Genomic DNA, 12,383 nt, shown 5'->3' with positions numbered 1-12,383 from the left:
ATAACCACATTGTTACTCACTGCAAATAAAGGCGTGTTAGAGCCGCACCACATTTTAAATGCAGTTTTCAAAGGCCCGTCCTTGTGCGGTGATGTATTGATCATCCAGAGTCACTTTAACAAGCATGAATATACATAGTTTATTCACAAACCAAATAGCTAGTGTTTCCTCTCAGCCTCTTGAGATTAGCTTTCTTTGAAGTGAGCCCCCTCCCTCGCACCCACATATAATTAATACTGGTGGCTCAGAGGTAGCTAATGAAAGGCAATGTGTATTCATCTGGCTGTGAATTAAAAACTAGACCCTGAAACTGCCCGGAGAACTCAAAAGTCTTTGAATGAAGAGATTGATTGCAGCGGTGCCTCGCCAGCATGCCCAGCTGTTACAGTTTTGTGATTACGTGAGGTTACTGACGTTAATTGATCTAGTTACTTCTTCTACTAATTTCCTCCTTTTTGGATGGGGGGGGCCTCTTCAGCCAATCAGCACGTGAAACGAAGGCAGCGTCCCATGTGCTGCAGACAGTGTGGAGTTATAAGGAGCTGAGGAACGCGTTGGCCAAGGACGGGTGGAACAAAAGCCACTTCCAGGTATGGAACCAAAGTCGTCCTTTACAAATAATGTCAATCCAGAGTGTTGTTATTGTTCGCTCAGAAGGTTGAAAGAATGTTTTGTAAGCAGCTTCATTCAAATAGTTTTGAGAGTGGCTCGGTTTTCTGTTCCTGACATTGTAAAATAATTTCCAATAAATCTCCACCGACTAAAATTTGAATCAAGCTGTTACCAATATCATGTTTACATCATCGAGACAACATAATTAATTTCTGATACTTATCTCGTAAAATGTTATGAATTGTTATGCGTTCAGTTCGTACCCCACATTAGGTGAGAAAGTTCAATCTTTCCATACTGGGAACTGTTTGATCTGTATTATGACGTTACGATGTGCTTCCTGCTCCCTCTCCTCTCTCAGCTCACTGTGACGGCCACTCCTAAAGCAACCAAGAACGGCAAGCCGGGCTACGATGACACCACTCTGCCGCTGATGGAGAAGAACCAAGGTCAGTCAGCACGTGTGTGGTAGAGTGTATGCTGCTGTTTGTGTCTGTTTCGAGGACTAAAGGGGGTAGGACGAGGTCGGGGGAAAATGAAGACCACTTCAGTGACATTGTTGTGTAGCTCATTAGAAAGTAGTCCACCTAGTCACCTCATGAAGAACGAGATGAATAATGTTAGGTCTCTTGTCACATGTGTAATCCTCAAAAATCTAAGATCAAAATAAAGACAGTAGCTACATCCTTTTTTAGTGTTTCATGTGTGCAGTAACTACTCCATATGACCTCCATATGTTTTGTTTTTTTAATTTAAGGTCCTCGCACCCTTTTGTCAAGTTGCTGATTTTCTTTTCACTGTTCTGTCAACCTCGAGGAGCGAATGATAAATCTCTGTCTCTTCAAGTTGTCAAGTTATGTTTTATACCCATCCAATGGGAACAGTCTCATTAGCTGCAGATGTTTTAATTTGCTCCCCATTATATGGGATGAATTACCCGTCCAGTGGGAACAAGCCATCAGACTGATGATAAAAGGTGCCCCCCCCCTCCCCCATTTTCAAGAACTCCAAAACTGAAAGTGAGCTCACTGTCATGCTGACCATGAATTTACTCTCAGTTAGTAGTCGTGGCAGATTAGCAGATAGAAGTCCCAGACTTTAACCTTCTAAGACCCGAACTCTGTCACGGCATGCTTTTTTAATTTCTCTTTGCTATTTGGGCTGATTGGGACCTGAGCCATGTAAAAACAAAGAGTTATGTGAATTTTTTTTTTACCTGATTTTTGTTCCTGAGAAAAATAAGATCCACATATGAGGACATTCGCTTTAAATTTCGATAGAACAGTGGCAGTATGATGTCCTCATAAGTGGATATCCGGCCCTTGCAGAGCAAAATTAAGGATTTTGGTCTAGACAACCCAAAATGGGATGTCCACATATGTGGACGCCAGGTCCTAGGAGGTTAACAGCTAACGGCTTCGTTGATACCAATAATAGGTAGTACTAATTAGGATGCTTTGACATGGTTATATTTAGTGCAAATCTCCAGGCCGCTTTGCAACCCATCTCCTTTTTAAAAAATGTGCATATTCACACTAAGCTGTTTCATGCGAAGACCTTAATATTTTAAAATACACTAAGGTTGATCAGTTCAATTTAAAAACAAAAAAAGAAGAAGGAAAAAAAAGCAATAAGTACAAACATCAGCTGGATAGTGTAGATTCTGTCCTTTGTTATACAAAATGAGCTACTGGACTATTTTTTGCCATGGATGAATACACACGTGCTGTCATTTTTGGTAGCAGGAGTCCCATGTTTACTACACTGAAGGAAAATATTATCCAGGTAACTTCTTAATAACATGGTTTAGTTTTGTTTTAGTTTTTTTTTTGGAAGGGGGGGGGGGTCACTGGATTTTTATAACATTGTCACTATTTAAGTCTGCATACCCAAATTACAGCACAGCATTAGCACAACATGTTTATTGGTGGACATTTACATAGAGTAACCCTACCGCTGGAGTCCTCAAAGCAGGTTCAAACCAAGTGCTAATGATTACTGGAGCAAGCATCTGACTCAGTGTGTGTTACTTGTTGGGGACATGTATGCTTTTCCCCCGCCTCATGGCTATATTGAAGCGCAGTGTTTGCACATTGCTACTACTTTCATCCTGCTCATGGTGACGCTTTGGTGTGAAATGTCGCAGTAATGCTTTTGTCCATAGCGGTTAAAAAATAAAGCACATAAAATGGTAACTACAACTTCAGAAAGCATACTGCTGCTGTTAACAAAAACCTTGGTCCAAAAAACATTAATAAAGAATTTTAAAAAGTTAAGAGCTGGATTTATAGAGACTGAGTTTTTGACTGGCGTAATGGTGTCAGGGATAAAGAAAATGTCCTCAACTTTAAGCCAGCGTGTATGGCTGCATCTGCAAGGTGCTGCGATAGAGGTTTTCTGTAACAGCAGTGTATATAAGGGGGTGGGAAGGGGACTTGTGAAGTATGTTGGCCCAACAACAAACATCTCATTGACAGAGGAGTCAGCAGCATAGCAGCAGTTTTTTTTCTTTATTTTTGCATCCATACATTCATATGAATCGCGGCACTCATGTCTGCCCACTCTCAGTTTGCATTATTCAATCACTGGCCGAGAACCATCGCCCTGAAAAGCAGCATCAGCATTGGCTCAGTGACTCAGTTTGTGTGTGTGCTGCTTTTGTACAAATGGCCTATGAATGCTTTTCAGGCACCAGGAAATGTGGCAGTGGTGATATGATACCTATGGATGAGCTGGGCCCAGGTAAGAGCCAGACTGCATGATAGTCCTTAGCCAAGGAAGAGCTAGTTCTCCTGTGATCTCACTCCAGAGTCCAATCCTCTGATTTGACGTCAAAGATATTTTTTTAATCTGAAAATTCGCCCACTAAATCCTCTCAACTTTGTATGATTGCTTTGGACCGAGCTTCAGACATGATGCTTTTTGATGCTGTATGCACGACCCCTCTCTTGACAAGATGTTTGTACAAAGCTGGGCCTGTATCACAAACACCAAAGGATTTGGGTTGTTCTCTTACTACTTAATGAATATACTTTTAGAATATCACAGGATAGATTCTCCACCGTGCTTCCTTTAAAGAGCAGATTTTAAAGATGTAATTTGCAACTTTGACTATTTTGTAGCTCTCCTGTATTCATTTGTGATCGCTGATGGTCAGAGAATAAGATTATTTTTTACAAATAGGAGGGTTGCATCAGGACGGGCATCCGGCATAAAATCTGTGCCATATCAAATATGCTCATCTTTCCACTGTGGGGGACCCCTTGGGAAATAAGAGAGCAACAGAAAGTGCCTTTGAGTCCGTGTTATTGAATGCTGGTGTTCCTTATAAGGCAACTCACAAACCGACAGAGGAGTTGTGCAGATATTTAAATCAGGACTACATATTCTCTTACCTCAAAGCAGAATTTGAGACTTATTTATGATGGTTTCTGTGCTGACTTTTAATCAGGAGGAGTGCTTCTCCTGATTGAAGAAGGTAGAACTCAGAACCCTCGGCACATCAGGGTGACACCCCCCGAAAAATCTAAATAAATTACACAAAACATTTTTAAGCAATAAATAAAAAAATAAAAAAATGATGGTATTTAAAACTCAAATGCACATTTTTACCTCATCACAAGCATTTACTGAACTTAGTTAGATGGTTTAAGCGAAATGCTTGACACTTTAAAAACAGCATTACCCCTAGAAGTGACATCCTCTACTCTGAGACTTGATAAATAAAATGCCCCAGGCTACAGAATGCATAAAACACATTTAAAGGCCTGTTCTAAGGACACGCTTAATATCTCACTTGCTTGATGTGTTTTGTTTGAGACGCACTGAGGGTAAGTAACACGAGTACTGGCAGGTTTATAGGAGCAGAAACTGCTTTCACACGTGCACTGCAGCTCTGACCTTTTCTAGGACTTTCCCAGCAGAGGTGCACGTGAGAATGCAAATGTCTGACAGAGTCACATCAGGCATTAGCTAGCTCCCTAGCACTAGTCTGTGTGATGTCGGGTTGCAGTCGTGTGCACATCGTGCTGTTAATATTCCAGTGCATTCACCTCCAGCAGGTGGGCGTCATGTGTCCTGTCTTCTACACGTTGCTCCAGCACCTCCCTCACCTAAATCACATGGAGTGCTTTCTTTTAAGCGTGTCTTACACGTGAGAAAGGACTACTGTAGAATTTAAATTATCTAAAGTTCATGTGTGAAAGAGGCTTGAGAATTTGGAGGCACGTGTAGTCTCCTCTTCTTTCCTGGCACTCAGAAAAGCTGCCTCTTCACACAGTTTAAAATACATTTCTAAACTATTTGTCTCAGTTCAATGATAATCAGGGAAACAGAGGAATTATCTGACAATTGTTCTCTGACCTCATTAGATGGTTACTCTACCATTGACCAGAGGGACAAAGACTGCAAATACAAGACCGGCGACGGTTCGGTGGACCTGACAGAACGGGAACCATTAAAGGTATGGACAGAGCTCTTCTGATCTCCTGGGGGAACAGGGAATAGACAACGAGATAATGATGCCTCATTGAAATATCATCACGTCCTCTTCGTCTCTCTCTCTCTTTTTGTTTTCAATGGTGGTCCTCATTAGAGGCTGTTAATCCTATCGATTCTTTAAAGAGGCTGGAAGTTGTCGTTCTCTGCTAATAGTGCCACCGCAGCTGAGCGCTGTGGACAGCCTCAGATCTGTGAGCTAGCAGTTAATTGAGTGTAAGCATTTGGAGTCTGTAAAGTAATTAATCTGAGACTGATTAAAAGAACCGCCAACAAGTGCTCCTTGTGGAGACAACCCTTGCCTTGGCGATGAACAGACCGCCGTGTTATCGAATGGTCGTCTGCTGATTATACACACACATCACACAACAGCGTGTTAAGCTGATCGGCAATCCAGCCTCAAAGCAGAGTCATGGGCTAGTGGCCTCAGAGGATGATTTTCAAGTACTTTACGCTGTTTATTTTTCATCTTCGTTAACACAATATGGACGGGATTAGCCCTCGAGGCTCAAAAATGAATGATTCAGCTTAGATGTTTGATGTATTTTCACATATTTGTTTCTCCAAAAGTAGCACGTGATTATATTTTGGTGTTAAAGTGATTTAAATTTACCTTTCAGATTAAAATATGTAGTTTTGTTGTTTTTATCTAAAGTCCAACTAGAATATTAGCTTGATATTTGCGTGAAGTGGGTAACAGTATCATAGTTTAAGGTGCATAAAATTACAATGTAGCTACTTTTCTTCATGTGTACTTAGCTGCTCCTCATTTTCTCTTTGCTGTTTAAAATTGTAGATGTTCACATTCAGCATAGCCAGACATTCAGATAATGAGCGCAGTGTACGTGTAAGTAATCCCCGTGAGCCAAAGTTTCTGGCTTCATTTCAGACAGCTTCTTCTACTCTTTGCTCTCTATAATGTCACAGAGAGATGATGTCCTTCTGACGGTCATCTCAACACATCGCTCAGGATGTGAGCACAGAAGCAACGCCGCCTACAGTTTGTTTGCAACAGGCTGCTAATAAAAAAGAGGTTAAAGGGCACCTAGGTCCATTGTGAGATCATAAACTATATTTTTACAGTACTGGTATTTTAAGCAGTACTACAAACATGGCCTCAGACTTGGTGACCTGCCTGTTATGCCAGTACCAAACACCCGCCTGTTAGCATTAGCTATCATAAACTACCTGTAAGCTATTGTAAGGCAAATTTGTTCGATTGAGCATGTGCGCATGTTCTTTCTTACAGAGTAAACTTTATTTTTTTTATTATTATTCTTTTCTTTGTTATTTATTTGTTATATAGGTTTAAAGTTGGGCCTTGCATTCTGTGTTATCTTATCTGAGGACTAAAATGTTTCTTAAAATGTATGTTCATATTCAGGACGTCACTGTAATGGGGAAAAGCAATGTTTCTCTGCTCTCTGTGGCTGAAGTTTTCAAATTATCCCACCTCCTATTCTCGGATGTGTTCAGTGTAGCACGTATAATCACACACGTATAATCACTATGTCAAGTTGTCTGAAAGTTTCCTGTCAGTTTTAAGTTATTTTGTGGGCTCTTAGATCGATATTTGGTCACTTAATATATTGGCCAATATTTACAGACACACAAAATGTAAACAAATTTCTCTAACATTTATTAAATGTAGTTGTTTTGGAGTTCTTAAGAGAATGACAATCTAGTGTAAAAATAATCTTGTTTTGGGCGTTCCAGCAGGAAAGTTGTGCTGGACTCCAGGCTCTACCATCACCTCTGATTTAAACAGATTTTTCCCTACACTGACATTATTTAAATGAGTTAAAACCAAAGTTTTAAGAATATAGGTGTCAAGTCCTGACTAACGACACCATTATTGCTAGTAGTGGTGGACATACCGTGGGCAAATAATAGGACCGATCACAGTTTGGGTTTCAGGCTTTTCAGCTGAGTGAACAAAGTAAAGCCAAACTTCTCATTCATTCAGAAGGCAGAATAACAACAATAAGTGTAGCAGCTTCTGAAGTATATTTCAGTGACAACTATATTTAGGCTAACTAGAGCTAAAGATATAGTGTCACATCTTAAAAGCACAAACACTTTATTCAGCTCAGAAGGCAGCGGTAATCACAGCAAACAGTTGTTTGTCTTCAGAGTGTACAGGCCTGCTAGCATCGCTCCAAAGCTGTCTTTTAAGTCTGCTGCCTGTACTTCCCAGAGGTGTTCAGCCCGCTTTGAATGCAACTTGGCTACCAAAACGCGCTCTCTTCCCTCTTTCTTTTGCATGTTCTGGTTCGCTGTTTTGTAATCAACCCGAGTTCTTTCCAAGCTTTCCTTAAGGCAGGGAACTAACACCGGCTTCTCTGATCTTGGATGCATGTGTATTTAAGCAGGAGTGTACATGTGAAATGTATTGACCTCTTTTTATGTTTGACTGTGTTTTGTTTTTTAACCCGTGCTCCTTTGGCTACAGAATGACACAAATAGGAAACACTATATCAGGAGTAACAGGCCTGCAGTCAGTCTGGTGGACGCTTGTGATGTTAAGCCCCAGCCTGTTGACTCCTGGGTCTAAATGCATGCATGGTAGGTCTGAAAAATTGAAATCGCAAACAGGAGAAACTCCTCGCACCTTTCATGTTGCATCCTTTTCATCCTCCGCCTGCTCCTCATTTCTGCCTGTTTTCCTCTCACCCTCACACTTTGTCATGTAGACTTGCTGTCACCCTGCACCCAGATCAGTCAGGTGGAGAAATCACCTCTTTCTTTGCATAGAAATTACATTGTAAACAACTTTTGAGGATTTGTTTTGCGTAGAATTTGAAAGTGCAAGAAAACAAATGGTTAATATTTAAACCTCCCCCAAAAAACTTCTACTCTCTGTATCACATAAAAAGAAGGGTGGTGCTGGTCCTCTGTTCACAATTCAGCACCACCCGTCTCATTCAAATGTAGACCTATCCTCACTCATTGCTTCCCCCTGACAGTCTTTGCTGAAATTGGCAGCAAATGATGAAGGGGAATCATTCTTCTGCACTCTTGAGAGATCCTCCAGGGACTCTGTTTTGCCTTAATGAAAAGCAGCACGGAAAAAGAAAAAGATACACACACACACACACACACACATACTATGTCTGCAGTTGTCGTACACGACATATCTCGGGTCAAAGCGAGACGATTTCAGATAAAGAACTCATGCAAGTTGATAAGCTGATGGCAGAAATCAGTGTGTATAATATGCAGGAACCCACACAAGTTTGCACTCCCATATATTGTGTTTGGAGAGGAGACACGATTCCGAGTGCATATATTTTAAGATCTGAAGTAGATGATTTGAAAGTTTTGTGTTTAAATTTCTGGTATGAGTGATTTCAAATAGGCTTATGTAACTTAGATTATCATATTGTGTGTAAGTTACAGAAAGAAACTTTTCTGTGGTTGAGAGAGAATCAAACACATCTCTACTACTGTTTGTTTAAATGCTGTTTTTCACCATTAGAGATAAACGTTTATTAGAAGCCTCTCTAAACAGTCATGTACCGTACATTAGTAGCATCCTTAAACATGGATGCTTGGTTAGGACCTGTAGGTGTCACACTGTAACACAACCGATACCCAGTTTTTGTTTTGTTTGTTTTTTTGTCAGTGTGCTGCCAAAAGTGCTCTGCTGGTGTCGTCACCGTCACAGAACGCAAAACTGAAATCCAACAACCGGAAAGGCTCAGACAAAATAACACTTTTACAAAAAACTGTCCCAGACACCACTTAAAGTCTTCTGCTTAGAGTTTGTGTGATCGTACCAGCTGCCACCCAGCCTGTCTCCTAAAGCAGATGTTACTTGGTTGTTTGTTTTCCTTGTAAAGCAAAATAGAGGACACAAATGTCAGGAAATGACACTCTAGGCATACCCAGTTCATTAAATGTGCTGGGTAGAAGAAGCAGTTCCTCATCCAAGAAATCGTATGAAACAACTTGGGTGTGTTTTGTGTGCATTTACTAGTTACAGTACATTAGCAACAGTTTTCTTTAGAGTGTGATTGACCATTTAAGCTGATCTGGGTGAGCTTCAGTAACTGCCTCACTGCTGTCGTCCTGTCCTCTGCCAGAATCCTCATGTCAGACCTCACTGCCTTTTTCGTTGACAGCATTTTATCTCAGTCATGTTCATCACTGGCCATTCAGTTCTTTCATCTCCATCCAACGTACTGTCGTAGGAAATACTTCAAAGGCTAGATCTTAGATAGAATGGTATGGTTTTTGGTATTTGTTGTAATTTCCAGCTACAGGTAATGATAAGGATGAATCATCAGGTGAGTCGTCTTCACTTCATTTAGCGCACGCAGGATTTCACACAGCACATTAAGCATCTGTTTTGCTGTCTCTCGCCTCCATTCTCCATCTGGATTGACATGATTGACGCTTTAAGAGTGACACAATTTTTCAAGTGCTGTGATAATGCCATATGATTGCTGACAAGAAAGAGATTCAAATTGGCATTCACAACTTTTAATAGTAACATGCTGTTTCAACGCTGAGAAAATCTGTTTTGGTGTGATATTTTTAAGGAAATGGCTGGTGATATTTTTTTGTCTTGTTGTCCCACTGATGTCCCTGCACAGTACACTAGCAGCTGAGATAGATGCATGCACACATTTGCTATTTACTGCTATGTGTTATATAAGACACATCCATCCAGGGACAGTGACAGAAGACAATGTCATGTCCTCTAAATACTTAAATACTAAATACTAGGATATAAAAGTATGCCACAGGATTAAGGATGCACCTGGTGAGTAATTTCTTAGTAGACTAACCTTAGAAAATTAGACAGCCCAACTAGTCTAAAACTAAGAAACACTCAAATATTAACTTAAATTTGAGAAACGTTTAATGGAAAATGTCAAAAACTAATAACAAAGCCATTTTACAATAATGAATCATGCTGCTTAACTGTGTAGCACCTTGCATCCTGCATTATCAATATTACACGTTATTCTCTAGACAGACAGTGAAGAAGAAAAAAACACTTAAACCGATGTTAAATATGGTGTGAAAGGAGTAGCAACTCTACTCTAAGGGAGAGCCCATCCATCTTTTGGAGAAAGCGATCAGTAGTGTTAACAAAGAGATGAGGCCTGGATTAACAGATTTATCGTGTTTCTCTACAGCATTGTGCCATCTGCTGGCAGATGGCTGCTTAACATTTGGTACACAATAATTTATGGCATTGGCCTCAATTAAAATTTTTAACAATTACATTAAATTACTAGTAAGTCTGGTACAGACTAGTGACAACAGCGACAATTCACGAACTCGCACAAAATCTGTCTAGCAGCTGGATTGTGCCTGGAGCATATGGAGTTCAGTAGCTTCCACTTATGAGTGGAAACTATTTTGTAAGAGCAGAAATACTAAACCAAAAAATTGAGCAGGGAATTATTTTAAATGGAAAAAAGACACCATTTTAGTTTTTGTCTTTTAATGGGCTCTACAGACAAGAGTGCGAATATGAAATGTTTCCAGCCATGTCCTTTAAATAATTTAAAATTGAAGTATTCAGATTTTTATCACTGATAATGTTTTTTTGGAGGGGGGGGGCATTTTGTACTGAAGCTCATCATTTACTGTTGCTTTAAACTGATTGTTTCTCTTGTCCATGTGCTTCAGGCTTAAAATAGCAACTCTGTGACGCTAGAAGAGGATCTCCCATATCACCACTGCCATTTCACATGGAACTCATCTTTGGAGTTGGACTTTGTACAGAAAAAGGGGATTTCACAAAAAAATAACGATCACAACGGCAACTACCCAGCAGCAGCCAGCATTCAGTCATGCTTTTCAGAGAAAATTTAAAAAAGAAAAAGAGACTACTCCTACTACTTTGTCATATCAACATTCCCACTGGACATCATGTGAGTTTTACAGTTCTGACTCTTGTTGAGCACAACCAGTGACAAAAAACAGACCGAGACCAATGCCGGCGGAACGATGGATATGTGATGGGGAAAGTGAAGTAAGCAAAGAAAGGAGAAATGGGATGTGTGTTGGAGAGAAACCTGATGGAGGAATAAAATGTTCTTTTATTTTAGCCTGCATCAAATTTTGTAGGTTGTGGAGAGTATCAGAGTCTGGTATTTTGATGTGATGGGTTGGAACAGATGTGTTTGAAGGTCACCGAATGTTCGTTTGATGGGATGGAAAAGGAAAGAAAGCGAGCCTAAGAAGAACTGTAGCATAGTGGCAAAACGTGTACTCCCAGCAGGACCCACCATGAACTTAAAATCCATTTGGGTTCACTGTGTTTTTTGAAGAAAAAAAAAGTTATATAAAGTTATTTCAAAGCCTTGCTTTGATATCAAATGTGTCAAACTGGTGATTGATGTCCATTTTTATAAAGTCTGAGGAGTCTGCAAGTTCTAGTCTGGAGGAAGGCAAGTGACATAGTGAGTACACGGGATGATGTTTCTGTTTGCACTGCATCACAAAAGTAAGAGAAAATGGAAACAAAAGCAACAAAGACTTCCTGTTTAACTGTGGTCGACACAAATGAGCCAGGCGGCGTGTCGACTTTTCTTCACAGAGCCGTGATTACGTGTGTAACCACCAGGTTTGCGTAGTGATGCAGTTTCATGGTTTCCCAGCTGGTTGCTGTATGTCAATGATGTGTATTAAAGAGGATATAAGAGTTTTTGTTTATAAATGATTTGTGCTTTTGAAAAGACAGGCATAAGTTCTTTTTTGTTGGAAAGATGGATCCAAAAAGGATTTGTTTTTGTTTTTTTTGTTGTTGTTGGGTTTTATATAAATGTATATTAGGCTCAAAAGGAACAAAAGAAAAGAAAAGAAAAAGAAAAATGAAGGAGAAAATGACATTTACTGACTTCTTAGTTGTATATTAATATCACATTGTTTGGAAAGCACATCTCATTTGATAGAAGTTCATCATGTTTGTAAGCAAGAAATAACCACGTAACTTAAATGTGTGTCAGTTATCGTTACACAGCCGATCACCTATTTATATTTTGTGTTTAAAAAAAAATGTTACAGGAAAAACAAAATTTATCTGCAGTTTTCTTTATGAAGGCGATGCATCTGTGTTTGACTTCATCTCTCTGGAGGGGTCAGAGGTCACACAGCTTGATAAGAGGTGGCAGTGTTAATCAAAGTCGCGTTTCTTTCCCCAAGCAAGTACCATCGACTCTCCGACACCAGTACATCTTAAAGAGAAATATTCAGTCGTGAGCATGAAGAAAAATCTGTACAGATGTTTATATTCTATTCTTTCCAAGTGCCAG

General features: G+C 39.9%; 1 protein-coding gene across 12 annotated transcripts in view; it reads left to right on the top strand.

The window, feature by feature from the left end:
• Positions 1–11,784, top strand: part of arvcfb (ARVCF delta catenin family member b) — a 261,628-nt gene extending 249,844 nt beyond the window's left edge. For 10 of the 12 annotated variants that reach the window (XM_026186584.1, XM_026186581.1, XM_026186591.1 and 7 more), the window contains 6 exons: positions 479–590; positions 974–1,061; positions 3,301–3,354; positions 4,983–5,074; positions 7,562–7,674; positions 10,756–11,784. In XM_026186584.1, coding sequence (XP_026042369.1) covers positions 479–590; positions 974–1,061; positions 3,301–3,354; positions 4,983–5,074; positions 7,562–7,663 — 448 coding nt within the window. In that variant the 3' untranslated portion in view covers positions 7,664–7,674; positions 10,756–11,784. The remainder of the gene's footprint in view (positions 1–478; positions 591–973; positions 1,062–3,300; positions 3,355–4,982; positions 5,075–7,561; positions 7,675–10,755) is intronic. The other 2 variants (XM_026186589.1, XM_026186588.1) reach the window with 2 other exon arrangements.
• The last annotated feature ends 599 nt before the right edge of the window (positions 11,785–12,383 follow it).

The sequence above is a fragment of the Astatotilapia calliptera genome, chromosome 12 (genome assembly GCF_900246225.1).
Source record: "Astatotilapia calliptera chromosome 12, fAstCal1.2, whole genome shotgun sequence".
In the NCBI taxonomy this organism is placed as follows: Eukaryota; Metazoa; Chordata; class Actinopteri; order Cichliformes; family Cichlidae; genus Astatotilapia; species Astatotilapia calliptera.
The sequence above is the reverse complement of the archived record's forward strand: the minus strand, read 5'-3'. Positions and strand labels throughout refer to the sequence as shown.